This window comes from Beta vulgaris, chromosome 8, assembly GCF_026745355.1.
Source record: "Beta vulgaris subsp. vulgaris cultivar EL10 chromosome 8, EL10.2, whole genome shotgun sequence".
In the NCBI taxonomy this organism is placed as follows: domain Eukaryota; kingdom Viridiplantae; phylum Streptophyta; class Magnoliopsida; order Caryophyllales; family Amaranthaceae; genus Beta; species Beta vulgaris.
Genome location: NC_079209.1, coordinates 1074127 through 1086956, shown reverse-complemented (window position 1 = coordinate 1086956; position 12830 = coordinate 1074127). Strand labels below are relative to the sequence as shown.

At 35.6% G+C, this 12830-nt stretch overlaps 1 protein-coding gene across 4 annotated transcripts; it reads left to right on the top strand.

Annotated features, from left to right (window-relative positions):
- The first annotated feature begins 1196 nt into the window (after nucleotides 1-1196).
- Nucleotides 1197-12389, top strand: LOC104900519 (hypothetical protein). 4 transcript variants are annotated; one of them, XM_048634417.2, is made up of 17 exons: nucleotides 1197-1386; nucleotides 4534-4590; nucleotides 4678-4772; nucleotides 4869-5030; nucleotides 5196-5246; nucleotides 5850-5984; nucleotides 6171-6194; nucleotides 6300-6411; nucleotides 6874-6999; nucleotides 8600-8649; nucleotides 9708-9866; nucleotides 9946-10041; nucleotides 10165-10280; nucleotides 10374-10497; nucleotides 10981-11094; nucleotides 11276-11356; nucleotides 11884-12389. In XM_048634417.2, the coding sequence occupies exons 1-17, from the start codon at nucleotides 1326-1328 to the stop codon at nucleotides 12031-12033; spliced, it is 1713 nt and encodes a 570-aa protein (XP_048490374.1). In that variant the 5' UTR covers nucleotides 1197-1325; the 3' UTR covers nucleotides 12034-12389. The 4 variants fall into 4 exon arrangements, with proteins under 4 accessions (XP_048490374.1, XP_010686246.2, XP_010686247.2 ...); XM_010687945.4 differs by having other exon boundaries at nucleotides 1198-1386; nucleotides 4518-4590; XM_010687944.4 differs by having other exon boundaries at nucleotides 4534-4772.
- Nucleotides 12390-12830: the final 441 nt, after the last annotated feature.

Here is a 12830-nt window from a genome sequence, read left to right as displayed (position 1 = left end):
TCAAACTTCTAATACACATGTTTATAATTTCAATAAAAGATATTAACAATGTGCGTGTACTAGGATTCGAACACATGACTTTTGAAATGAAATATGAGAGTTTAACCACTAATCAATTGCAATTTCAATACTTAATGTTTCAAAATAAAACATAATAAATTTTTATAATTGTATATAATTATAAAAACATGCAGACAAGCTTTTTGATCGTTAATCCTTTTATTAAGTAATAACATTTTCTTACCCAAATTCTATATTGAAATTATTATTCTTATCCCCAATTACTTAAAAGTTTTTTTAAACAACTTATAATGCCTTAACGTGCATTTTTTAGTTTCACATTAGACAAAATATTACGAAAAGCTAATAGATTTAATTATGAAATTTATGATTAACAATATATTTGGTAATTGTAACTAACCCGCTACATCATCCGGGCCAAAATATTAGTTATCATTTACAAAACACTTTAAAATTGTGCAAATTCTTACGTGCTTCTGAGACCACTTAAAACTAGAGTTGATCAATATGGGTCCGAACCAAAATTGAACAAGTCTTGAGGAAAGATTTTTCGGCCCAACACCCAAATTTTGGGCAAAAAAAGCGAGGCCACAGACAACCTAAATTCGTGAAATTAGGCTAAAATTCAGCCTTACCGGAAAAGCCCGCTCGAAACGGTCCCGAAAATAGCAAGATTTGGTGTGGAAATTTTGGCCTGAAATAGACCACTTTTTTTGACTAAAACCCGACCCATTATCATCTCTACTTAAAAGGCTAAAACTATGTGCTTTCACACATCTGTTTACACACTTGTCACATATTTTGTCAAATGAGCAATACATGCATGGAAAAAGTTATATGCAACCCTAAGAGCGGTATATAAGAAGCGAAAAATGAAAATAAGTTGCATTAATTGATCATTTATTATATCGGTTGATGCAAAAATTTTCCATAAATTCACAAGTTATTTCCATTTTTTTTGGGTGAAAGTTATTTCCATTTTAATTAGTGTATCTATATCTTATAATATAACCCTAAAGGCTGCATGTAACATAACCCTACATACATACTGAGAGCACTATAGGGGCTTTGTTGGTATTGGACTATTGGTATAGAGGGAGCCATATCGTTGGAGTGTCCATAGAAAAAGAAAAAATTGGCGCACTTGGAGGGCTTAGGTCCAGAGAAAGAATCACCCCGCCATTATGATTTGTGTGGCTCATATTTAATCCTCCATCATTTGAACTTTGAACTATATCAAACTTTCTTTTTCTCACTTTACTTGATTTCATCACTGTCTCAGTATTATTAACCACAAAAATGGAATGTTCTTGTTCCTCACTCAAACTTCTATCATCTTCTTCCATCCCTGTTTTCAACTTCCAGGTACTTACTAGTTACTACTAGATTAAAATTTCAGTTCTTTTTTCTTAGGGTTCATCTGTAATATTATATCTTCGAATTATCAATTGTCATTTCTACATAAATTTGGGGATTAAAATGATTTGGGACTTTTTTGTTTGGTTATTTATTAGCTAAAATGAAATGGGTTTTTCAAAGTGGTTTATTTCTGCTATTACTGATGTTGTGTTTAATCTATGCAATTATGCATCCTCTCCTCTGAAGGATATCTGGGTGACGAAATTAACTTTGACTAAAACCCAATTGATATTTACTTGTGAATTGTTATTCTTGTTTTTCATTAATTTTCGAAACCCCTAATATTTCCGGGGTTGTGAGAGGGTTGTATTTCCACGTGGTGCAATGGTTGTATGAGAAAATTCCTAAAGAGTGCATGTGCAATGATTTGTTGTTCAAGATTATGTTTTTTAAGCATTACCTGAAGAATTATGTGTTATTTATTAGCATAGATCATTCAAATTTAAAAAGAAAATCGCCACGAATGATATGGAAGAGGAAAATAATCAATTGAGATCTTGAAGTATATCTTTGATCAATGATAATAGAGTTATCTTTATGTGAATTTGAAAAGGTAACATTATTTATGAACCAAAATTTGTCTGTGTCTCAAACTTTGCTGATAAAATTACTGTGGAGAAACTATTGTTTGTCAAAATTGTGAAATCTTGCAAATTTATGGTATCACCATTCTTTGGACGGACCCAACCCATTCTAAGGCTAGTGAATAGTTGTGCAAACAAATTAAGGAACGGTTAGTTGTTGCTTTGGCATGGAGTGATATGTGGTTTCTCAAGTGAAAAGTGCCAAAGCCGTAGAGAGTAATGCCGCCAACTAGAGCGCAACTACTTCGGCTGTGTGTGATTCAATGTTGCTATCTTAACTCTTTGTTTACCACTTTACCTCATCGAGAGCCTATCCCCCTTTTATGTTCTATGTCTTAGGCTCCCAGCCGCTTGTAAAAGGTTGCTCTTTTAGGTGGCTCACGCCCTTGGTATTGTGATTGAGTTGGCTTAACTCAACAGTTGTTGCTTTTGGTATGCATGGAGTGCTATGTGGTTTCTCAAGTGAAATGTGCCCAAGCTGTAGAGAATAATGCCGCCAACTAGAGCGCAACTTTGGGTTGTGTGTTTCAATGTACTATCTTAACTCTTTTGTTTACCTCTTTACCTCATAGAGAGCCTAGCCCCCTTTTCTGTCTTATGTCTTAGGCTCCCAGCCGCTTGTAAAAGGTTGCTCTTGTAGGTGGCTCACGCCCTTGGCATTGTGATTGAGTTGGACCAACTCAACAGTCGGCCTCTTTTTTAGGTAGACACGTATAGGGATTACAAGCTCCCCTATTCTACTCGCACTTACCAAAGTAATTTTCTTCTCATTGTCCCAAAATAAAGGTATGATATTTAACCATTACATACAACATTACATTTGAAACTTGAGAAAGGTGTATTTCAACTATGAAGTATACTACCACATGATACAATTATACTTATATGAGATTTGGATCTTACAATCACTTATCACTCTATGGTCCACTTCTAATAAACATAATTGACAAAAAGTTAGATCATCTTCTGGAATTGTATAACTGTCACTTTGTGTTTGTCGCAGTCGTTTCAGTTTATGTACTAACAAGATAAGATGGAGACACTTCCTCCAAACTATACTTGCAAGTATATTCTTAGAAAATGCAATGTGTTTCTTCAGTTTTAGCCTTCAAGGCTGACCATTGGACTCTTATGAGGATTGCCAAATTCACTTTTAGATGCCAATTTCTTGTAACCAGTGTGGCAGATTGGCAGTGAAAGTAGACTTATTTAAAAACGTAAAGGCCAAGAAATGTTTTGGCAACAAGGAAACCCTCCTTACTCAACCTTACCTACCTATGTATAAGGGGAAGACTATTACCAAAACAAAGGGCCTAGTTCCACACGTAGGACGGGGAAAATGTACAGGGTGACCAGATCACCATAAAAGGTGAATTCTGTTGTTCAATGTATGTACAATTGAAAAAGGTGCTAGTCAGCTTGGTGATGCGCTAAGCTCTAACTAATTGAAACTACAATAATCCTCATTTATTATGTGAAGGTCCCATTAAACGCTTGATCGTATATTTTCTATTTTCATGTGAATTAGCTTAATTTGTGACAATTGAGAAAATAGTTTCTAGATGAATAGAAACTTCGATTCCTGTTATGCTAGCTGCCCATACTGTGCATTTTCAAGAATCATTTTCTACTTGACCTCTTGGAATCGGAGATAATGGTGGTGTTCTCTTTGCCGTACCACTATGTTTGATAATGTAGCTCCAGAACGACTCTTTGACAGTTATGTATTCTAAATAACTCTTAGTTCATTGAATCTACTCTACAAGAACTGAAATTATTGATGTATTTCGAGTATAATAAAAATCTCTCCATGTGTCTCTGTGTTATTAGTTATTACACTATGAAAGAAACTGCAATGCTTCTATGAAGTTGCTGGAGCATAAAGTTATATCCACCAAACTCATCTTCATAGTAGAATATTTAGGTTCTTCCTCCTTGCTGATTATCTTGAAGAATTCTTGATGCACTCCAATGCGTTTGCATTTTGGATTGAGCTTCTTGCTGGGTTTGGCTTTTCGGTGATTGTGATATGAGAAGTTTCTTATATTTTTCTAGGATCTTATGTAGTCCAGATTTTTCTCTTCGTCTATGATTGTTTGAATTGTAACCAAAATTTCTTGAAGCATGGTTGCTGCAACTTATTGAAAGTTTGCGTGTAAATTGAGCTGAAGATCTGTGTTATCTTCTGTACAAAACTAGATGACATATTGTTCTAGATATTTGGGTGTTTTCCTGGAAGATTGGTGACAATACGAGACATTGCATTTTGCATATATGTTTGTGGCTGTGTGGCATTAGCTACCCGGGGCAACTGTCTGAGGTTGTCTGCATTTAAGGTGCTTTGGGCAATCTTTTACTTTCAGAATGGCCAAAGACTAATGAAACTGTATTCACTATCCATGCATGACATAATTCATCTGTTCAAATTTCTTATATTACGTATATTTAAATCATTGTGTCTTTTTAAAGATAGCATATTAACTTGAATTGCAGTGTAAATCATCTTTAGTGAAGAAAGGATTGTCTAGAAGAACATTGTGTACGACGTTGCCATCCTTGTCACTTGGTAAATCATTCCTTCAACTTGAGAATACACTAGATCCTTTTATTTACCAGAAGCAGTCATTATATAACTCCCGAAGGCTATATAAAGGTCAGATATATGCTGCAACTGGCAATCAACCGTGGGACCTTGGCAGATTTGTGAAGACATTGTTCTTTTTTGATGCAATTCCGTCCCCCGTCAAGGTTCGGTTTTGCTATCAAAATATCTCTGTGGTTTTTGAAATTTTTGTCTCATCTGGATACTATAAGTTGTTTGCTTGTCATCTGTCTTGCTTTCAGTTTATTGAATCTCTGATAGACAAGCTGTCTGACCAACCATCAAGTGAGCCAATAAGAAAAATGGAATCTTCTGGGATAGTTCTTGTTGCTGGAGCAACAGGAGGTGTAGGTAGAAGGGTGGTAGATGTTTTACGCAATAAAGGAGTGCCAGTTCGAGTATTGGTATGACGTCCTGGATAATTTTCTTCATCATTGCTTCCCAATTTTCAAAGTATTTATTATATTTTTATTTGGTTTTTTTGATTTATCTGCTTATTTTGTAAAGTTGCCAGCTTGCCACTGTGCTAGCCTCATACATAACCTTTCCTACAATACACCTTTGTCCAGGTCAGGAATGAAGAAAAAGCAAGGCGGATGTTAGGCCCAGATATTGACTTGGTAATATTTACGACTGGACTAATGCATCTGCAGTGTTAATTACTTGCTTGCTCTTAACTTTTTGCCGATATTGCTTTCTTTTCGTTGAGAAAGTGTTGCAAAAGATGTAGCACTAGTTTTAGTTCTCTCGAATGAATATTTTATTCGCCAATAACTATGGATGATTTTCCTTCTTGATTCTATATTTTGGACTCATTTCGTGTTTCTTTTCCATCTCCATTGATTTCATTCTTCTCCATTCGCCCGGTGATAACAAATAACAATTGTCCATTGGCTAATAAAGGTCTTGGTAGAATCTGGTCCTCCAAAAGCTGCAAACCTTTTGTGTGATTTCGCAAACAGAATTGTAGAGGTTGAATGGCATGTAGTGGTAGCGAATCCTTTTCCCAATACACTATGATTCTGACAAGTCGATTGTACTAGGTGCTTTGACTTTATATCCTTACATGTTTAATCCGATTTCTATTAATCTAGATCATTCTACGCTCGTAGCTGTAGAATGTAAAAGTCATGAATGCAGAGGAGTAGTTCTTTTTTCTAGGTACTTTATTTCCCTTCATATTCTAGTAGTTATGAATCCTGCTAATGTGGTTCACCCTTCAGGTTGTTGGGGATATCACCAAGGACAGCACTCTACTTCCTGAATACTTTAAAGGAGTAAAGAAAGTGATCAATGCTGCCTCTGTCATTGTTGGCCCTAAAGAGGGGGATACTCCTGATAGAGCAAAATACAGCCAAGTAAGAATAATCTTTCTGTGTATTGTTCTTCAAGTCTGCAATCACTTCAAAACTATGCTATCTTCCATACCACTTATCCTGTCCTATCTCTTATTTGTCGTATACTGCTGTCAGAAGCTCACAAACTTTTTTTGTATCTCAAAATTTTCGATACTTTACCATATCTAATGTTCCTTCCTTATGCAGGGCATCAAGTTTTTTGAACCAGAGGTGGGATCTGGTCTCTTATATTGTCTCATGGATATCAGTTTTGCCTTTATAACATTCAAATATTCTATTTTAAGCATTGGGTTTTTGCTGAATTGACAAGAACAGATAAAAGGTGATTCACCTGAAATGGTGGAGTATATAGGCATGAAAAATTTGATTAATGCTTTAAGAGGCAATACTGGATTAAAGGAAGGAAAGTTGCTGTTTGGATTGGAAGGTACTTCTCTTTCTTTGCCATCCATGGGGTCAAGTATTTTCTTTTCTGGTTATCATCTATAATAAGTAGATCCTAGAGAAAATGAGGCAATGCATAATCTGATCATTAAGTTTTGTTGAATGTCAATTCTGAAGTTAAAACAAAGGATGTCCTTTTTAGTTTTTACCTTCGTAGGTCAGTAGACAAATCTGTCTGGCAATTAATGCATTAAGGAATATGGAAAAAGATAAGACCATTCTTGGTCATTTAGTTCTCTGAAGTATCATTGAGTTAGGGTCAGAACGGGATTACATATAACTAAATGTTCATCTAATTACGTCCTGTGAAAAGAGTATAGTGTTTCTCGTCTGAACCACTATCAAGTATTTGGGTTGTGAAAGATCACGTCTGCTAGTTTCCCTTCTATTTATTTTTTTCCGTCTTTCTATCTACATGAAGATTCTTGCAATTAAATGCTTTCAGGTAATTTATTAAGGGATCTTCCCTGGGGCGCTTTAGATGATGTTGTGATGGGAGGAGTTAGTCAGAGCACATTTGTAATTGACCCTAAAGGTGGTGAGAATGGCGGGGCAGCTGGGATCTTCAGTGGTTAGTATATCTGCTCACTCTGTGTGTTGTTATATTTACAAATATAGCAGAGCGGTCGTTAATTGAATATACTTGGGGTAAACATCCAATTGTATGTTTTGAGTATGGCCACATTCATGTACTGCTGCCTGCTGGTGGCATTAACTTGTTACATACCTCAAACTTGAATTAGGCAATGTCCATAATTAGTTTTGTGGAATAAGATTTGCTAAAACTTACGATTGGCTTACGTTCAGCATCATTCCTGACCATCATTTGCGGGACAATTTAATGTTATTGAGAAATTAATCCAATAAAGGTCTCCTCTTAATCTCATTTTAATTTGTGTTGGATTTTGTAAATTTTGACTGTAACATATGGTATCACAGCTAATAGTATTTCTTCAAAAGATTATAATATCATTGAACTCGTTCAACCACAAGTACCCTGATCATTGAATAACCAATATAAACATTGGTGTATCAAAATGAAAGCATTATTTGACTCTCAAGACTTGTGAAAAAGTTATAAACAATGGTTTCAAAGAACCAACTGATGCAAAAAAAGTCGTATGTCCGCAAGAAAAGAATAATTGAGTTGAAACAAATTAGAAAGAAATGAGAAGGCATTATTTTTAATATGCACAGGTTTGATTTGAGACACAATAATGAAAATATTAGATACAACCAAGATCAAGCAAACCTGGGATGTTCTTTGCAATTCTTAGTTTAGCCTAATAAGGTATCTAAATTTCTAATACTTTGCAACTGTGAAATGAGGCGAACGAAACAAGGATGTCTATAGGAAAAAGAATTTTACCCTTTGGCAGTGAAACAGATCATGGTCTCCTTGTCATATCGTTACATTTATCTAGAGTTTGAAATTGGAAAATTTCAACTGTAACAATACCTTATTGGGAAATGATAGGGCGCTTTTAGCACAAAAGTTATCATCTGTAGATCAAGCATGAATCTATATTATTTGGAGTACAGCATGAAATTTTCAGCTGAGCGTACGTTAGTGCAGCCTATTAAACCATTATGTGTTGGTTTGTCAACAATTATGCATGCTGACTTTGTGGCAAGGGAGTATTCATGGTGACAAACAAACTTCTGCTGGTAGATAATATAATATTCAATGCTCACTTCACTCTTTGGCATATTGTTATGAATCAGGTAACATATGTTATATAAAATGATCATCTAACTTGTGTTGAGGCATTTGATCTGCTTCCTCCATCTAGAATTATAAGTTACTCTGTCCTAACTCCTAACTCGCAACCCATCACATTCAAATGTAGTATCAACATGATTTTATTTACAAGACCTTGTTAATAGTTGTGTCCCATCCTTCCTCAGTCCCTTCCCCATCTCTTTTCAAAGGGAGCATCATGGTTCCAAGCTCAACCAATTACTTTTTGTAAATAAATTGACAACTTTTCTTGAACATTCTATATATTTGACTACAATTCTAGGAGAAAGGGAGTGACATTGTAGTTACCATGATTATGACTACAACTTTTTGTAGAAATAATGTTACAGAAACTGGATTTATCTTTCCAGCAAGTGTACCTGCATCATGTGTGCTTGTTCTGAAACCATGTTGATACTCATATTTTCAGGAAATGTCTCTACTGCTAACAATGGTGGTTTCACTAGCGTGAGAACAAGAGTAAGCGTGTATCTTGACTTCATGGTTTCTTATATATTCCTTAGCTTAAAGGTTTTCTACTCATAAATTTTGAAGAATCTTTGTCGACTTGAAATAATCATTGCGCAGAGGACATGATGTTTACTGATCAATGCTTGGGAGGGTTTTGAGACTTCAAACTGGGAGATTTTTCTGGCACACACTGAATATATTTGGGCTTAAGTCTTAGTGTTTTCGAGAATACTTCATTAAATAGATTAAGTTAGTGTTGAACAGTATCAGAGGAGAACTTCCAACAAGTAACAACAGATGTAGAAGGGAGAGCATTAACAAATATTCGGTCATACAGCTCTTATGAAGATGCAGGTCGATCAATTTGCTAACTATATGCAAGGAATCAAGTAAAATCACGTGTACTGCTCATCTACTCTATGCAGAAAGGGCAGAAGAATAGCACTGGAGGTGGCGCTATGAGCAATAAGAATATCCTCTGAGACAGTTAGGAGAGAGAGAGAGAGAGAGAGTAAACTTCAAGAAAGACATAGAAAAAGGTCTATAGGTAAGGGCACGGAAGCATATTGTAATTTGTTCCACAAATATGTGCGGTAGAGACTACATTGGGAGAGTCCTAATTCTCTGGAATGGTTAGCAATTGTTATTGATAAAGCTACTTTGATTTTATCTATAACTTTTGGCCTTAATTTCTTTCTTTTCTTGTTTTCTCTTTAAATCCTTGCTACATTTAAATGGGTTCCTGGCAATTATTTTGATAAAATAAGGTTTATTCTAGCTCGAACACTGGTGACTTGGATGCTCCTTGATGCTATGTTATCATCAGAGCCTATTATATCATGTTATTAGATCTCTAAATAGTAAATACTGAAGTCCTAGTCTTCCATCTTATTTTCTTTTAGTTCACATTCAAGATCAAGGTGTTACTCAAGCTACGGTCATCACGTTTGATTCATTATATCTCTTGCTTCTACTCTTCTCATCCTGTTTTGGATAAGGATAGTACCATACTTTATTGCTCTAATCATCTCATTGTGATTTCTAACTTTTTTGTAACTTCTTTTCAGAACTTTTCGGTGCCCGAGGATCTTTCAGGATATGATGGTTTGGAGCTACGGCTTAAAGGTGATGGTCGTCGATATAAGCTTATTATCCGCACTAGCAGCGATTGGGATACTGTAGGTTATACAGCAGGTTTTGACACAGTGGAGGGACAATGGCAATCAGTAAGTGAGAGCACTTGTTAGATCGTTGGTTATCGAGCATGCATAGTTTTAATGCTCACCCACATCCTGATGCATCCAGATAAAAGTACCATTCTCCTCATTGAAGCCTATCTTCCGAGCCCGAACAGTCTTTGATGCTCCACCCTTTGATGCACACAATGTTGTTTCCCTGCAGGTGCTGCTAATATTCTCGTTCTACTTCCTCTGTTTTAATTTGATTATTGAGATTATCAATTTAATCTCTGCGGATTCTATTGAAGAATACCTCATGCCTCTGACAATAATGTTCTAATTCCAGCTTATGTTCAGTAAGTTTGAATACGATGGAAAACTGAATCCAACTTTTGTTGAGGGCCCTTTCCAGCTTCCTCTGTCAACTATACGGGCATACATTCAAGAACCTATTACACCAAGGTCTATAAAATTAAACTTGAATTGTTTTGCTCTGTATCTAATGCAAAGTAATTATTTTAAAAACCATTATCGTTTACTTTGCACTATGTGTAGATTTGTCCACGTGAGCTCTGCAGGAGTTACCCGGCCAGACAGGCCTGGGCTTGATCTCAGTAAGCAGCCTCCTGCTGTCCGTTTGAACAAGGAACTGGACTTTATCCTGACATACAAACTAAAGGTTAATTATAATCTGTGTGTTTCTTTGTAATATTTACGGCACATATAGTTGGCTGTTAATTATATCTGAGTAAGCAGTCTCCATCTCCAAATATGTGTTTTCTTCATAAATTTCCATTACCGCCCAATTACGACTTTAGATGTGGTGTTGGATATCAATGAAAATAAATGAAATAAAGAGATACTTGGGATGACCAAGTACCATGTACATTGACCTGAGACTTTTCCTAGAAATCAACACATAGAGTTGTTAGTATTATATATATCGTAACCTGTCAAACATATTGTAAGGATTAATGGTTGAGGTCTTCTTTTGTGAAAAGTTGGGACTTGAAACATGCATCTAGTCCATATTATGCATCTCTTTTCAACATCCACGACACATAGCTGCTGCTAGATTGGTTAGCCCATCGATATTTTGAATTCTAGTAGGTGACATTGCTCCTCTATCATGTTAATTATAATCGTATACACTGAAACTCAGGGAGAGGATTTTTTGCGGGAGAGTGGAATCCCTTATACAATTGTAAGGCCCTGTGCATTGACAGAAGAACCTGCCGGAGCAGATCTAATATTTGAACAAGGGGACAATATCACGGTACACTCTCGTTCTTGTACATATTCTTTGTTGTTACCTTCGTTCATACTACAAATTTGTTGGTTAGTTACGTCATTAGTTGGGAGCTGTCAAAGCAAGTTTGCAACAATTATTCATGAATAATTGTTGTGTTTTTTCCTCATTTATTCCTTTTAGTACTTCATTTGGTTATGAATCCCAGGGGAAGATATCGAGGGAAGAGGTTGCTCGAATATGTGTTGCTGCTCTAGCAAGTCCACATGCATGTGACAAGACTTTTGAGGTAACAAACATTACTCATCCTCAAGAGATTTTCCTAATGAATTTCTTTTTATTTTCTTCCTTTGGCTTCTAATGCGTTTTTATGAGTCAAGCTAGTTGGACGATCTAGATATCTAGACAATGTGTATGATTATCCCATAATCTGAACACAACTACTACCTGCAAATTCTTATGGTATAATAATGGGTTTTTACGGCATAAATGCAAGAATTATCACTGTCATTGTTCTCCATCATCTCACTAATAGTCAGTTGTCTTGGTTATGCTTTCTCAAGTTCTCTGTGTTACCCTTTAAAGGATCTTCCCAACAGCTTTCGAGTCCTTATTGAGTGATGTTCTTGGCACCACCCGCGATTTTGGGAGATATTGAAAGGAACAAAACAAATATGTACGCATTGAAGAGGAAATTTGAAGCACCTCAAATCCTCTAAGCTTTCATCCTCTACTAGATGATAATAGCATATTAGCATGCCCATTGATTTCTGCTTGCTTATGTCACTGAATCATTTTGACATGCTTTTCTCACAGGTGAAAAGTGTTATACCATTCAGCGAACCATTCACAATTGATCCGGAGAACCCGCCTCCTGAGAAGGATTACGATGTCTTTTTCAAGACATTGAAGGAAGGAATTACCGGGAAAGAACTCCTGGAACAAAATCCCGTTCCAACAGTGTGATTGCCACTCTTGACATAGCACAATGGTATACATGACAAAATCAAGCTCTGCAACAGTTACTGTGCCTTTTCTTTCCGAGTCTCGAAATCCTTTGTGCAAACTTGACAGGACTTATTGAAAAGCTATCAACGTCTGATGTATGCTAATTGCTATGTAGTTGCAGGAAATGTTGTTAGTTAGATGTACTGAAGCAATAAGAGCAGAAAATGGCAGATCAAGTGAGTTATATGATCAGCTACAAAAATGTCAAGTAATTTTATGGCAATTGACTCAGTTGTAATCTTCCAATGAACTTGTATGTACAAAATTCACATCCCAGTGTTACAAATATATATATTCTCCATTTTGATGCAGAATTATTATATATACTGATAAGTTTCTCTCTGGCAACCAATACCAATCTCAACATTGGTCGTCCCTTTTTAGTTAATCAATCACATGTTGATACTACAAACTTAGGAAACCTTATTAAACACTAACTTTTAGCTAAAATATATCCAACTAAACTCCTAATTGTACAATAGATAATCTATATCTCCTAATTCTATCTTATTAACTTTAATCATCTCTCATAGTATTAGATTTTTGTTGTCACAATAATATCATTTGATGTCATATCAACTAGGATAATTACGTTATCCTCAACATATACCCTTTAATTCATGGTCGTTTTAAAAAACATAACAAGTTACATTGTCCAGAAAAATATCCTTCTCGTGTATTTGAATTTCCTTAAGAGTGCAAATATTGGTTTCGTTGATCGTATGAATTTTCACATACTTAGGAAGACATAGATA

Bases quoted from the DNA above. Each gene is read 5' to 3' on its own strand.
- LOC104900519 (XM_010687943.4), top strand. From the start codon at position 1,321: ATGGAATGTTCTTGTTCCTCACTCAAACTTCTATCATCTTCTTCCATC. The intron at 4,773-4,868 runs GTTCGGTTTTGC...TCTTGCTTTCAG, and splicing joins CAATTCCGTCCCCCGTCAAG to TTTATTGAATCTCTGATAGA. The intron at 11,357-11,883 runs GTAACAAACATT...CTTTTCTCACAG, and splicing joins CATGTGACAAGACTTTTGAG to GTGAAAAGTGTTATACCATT.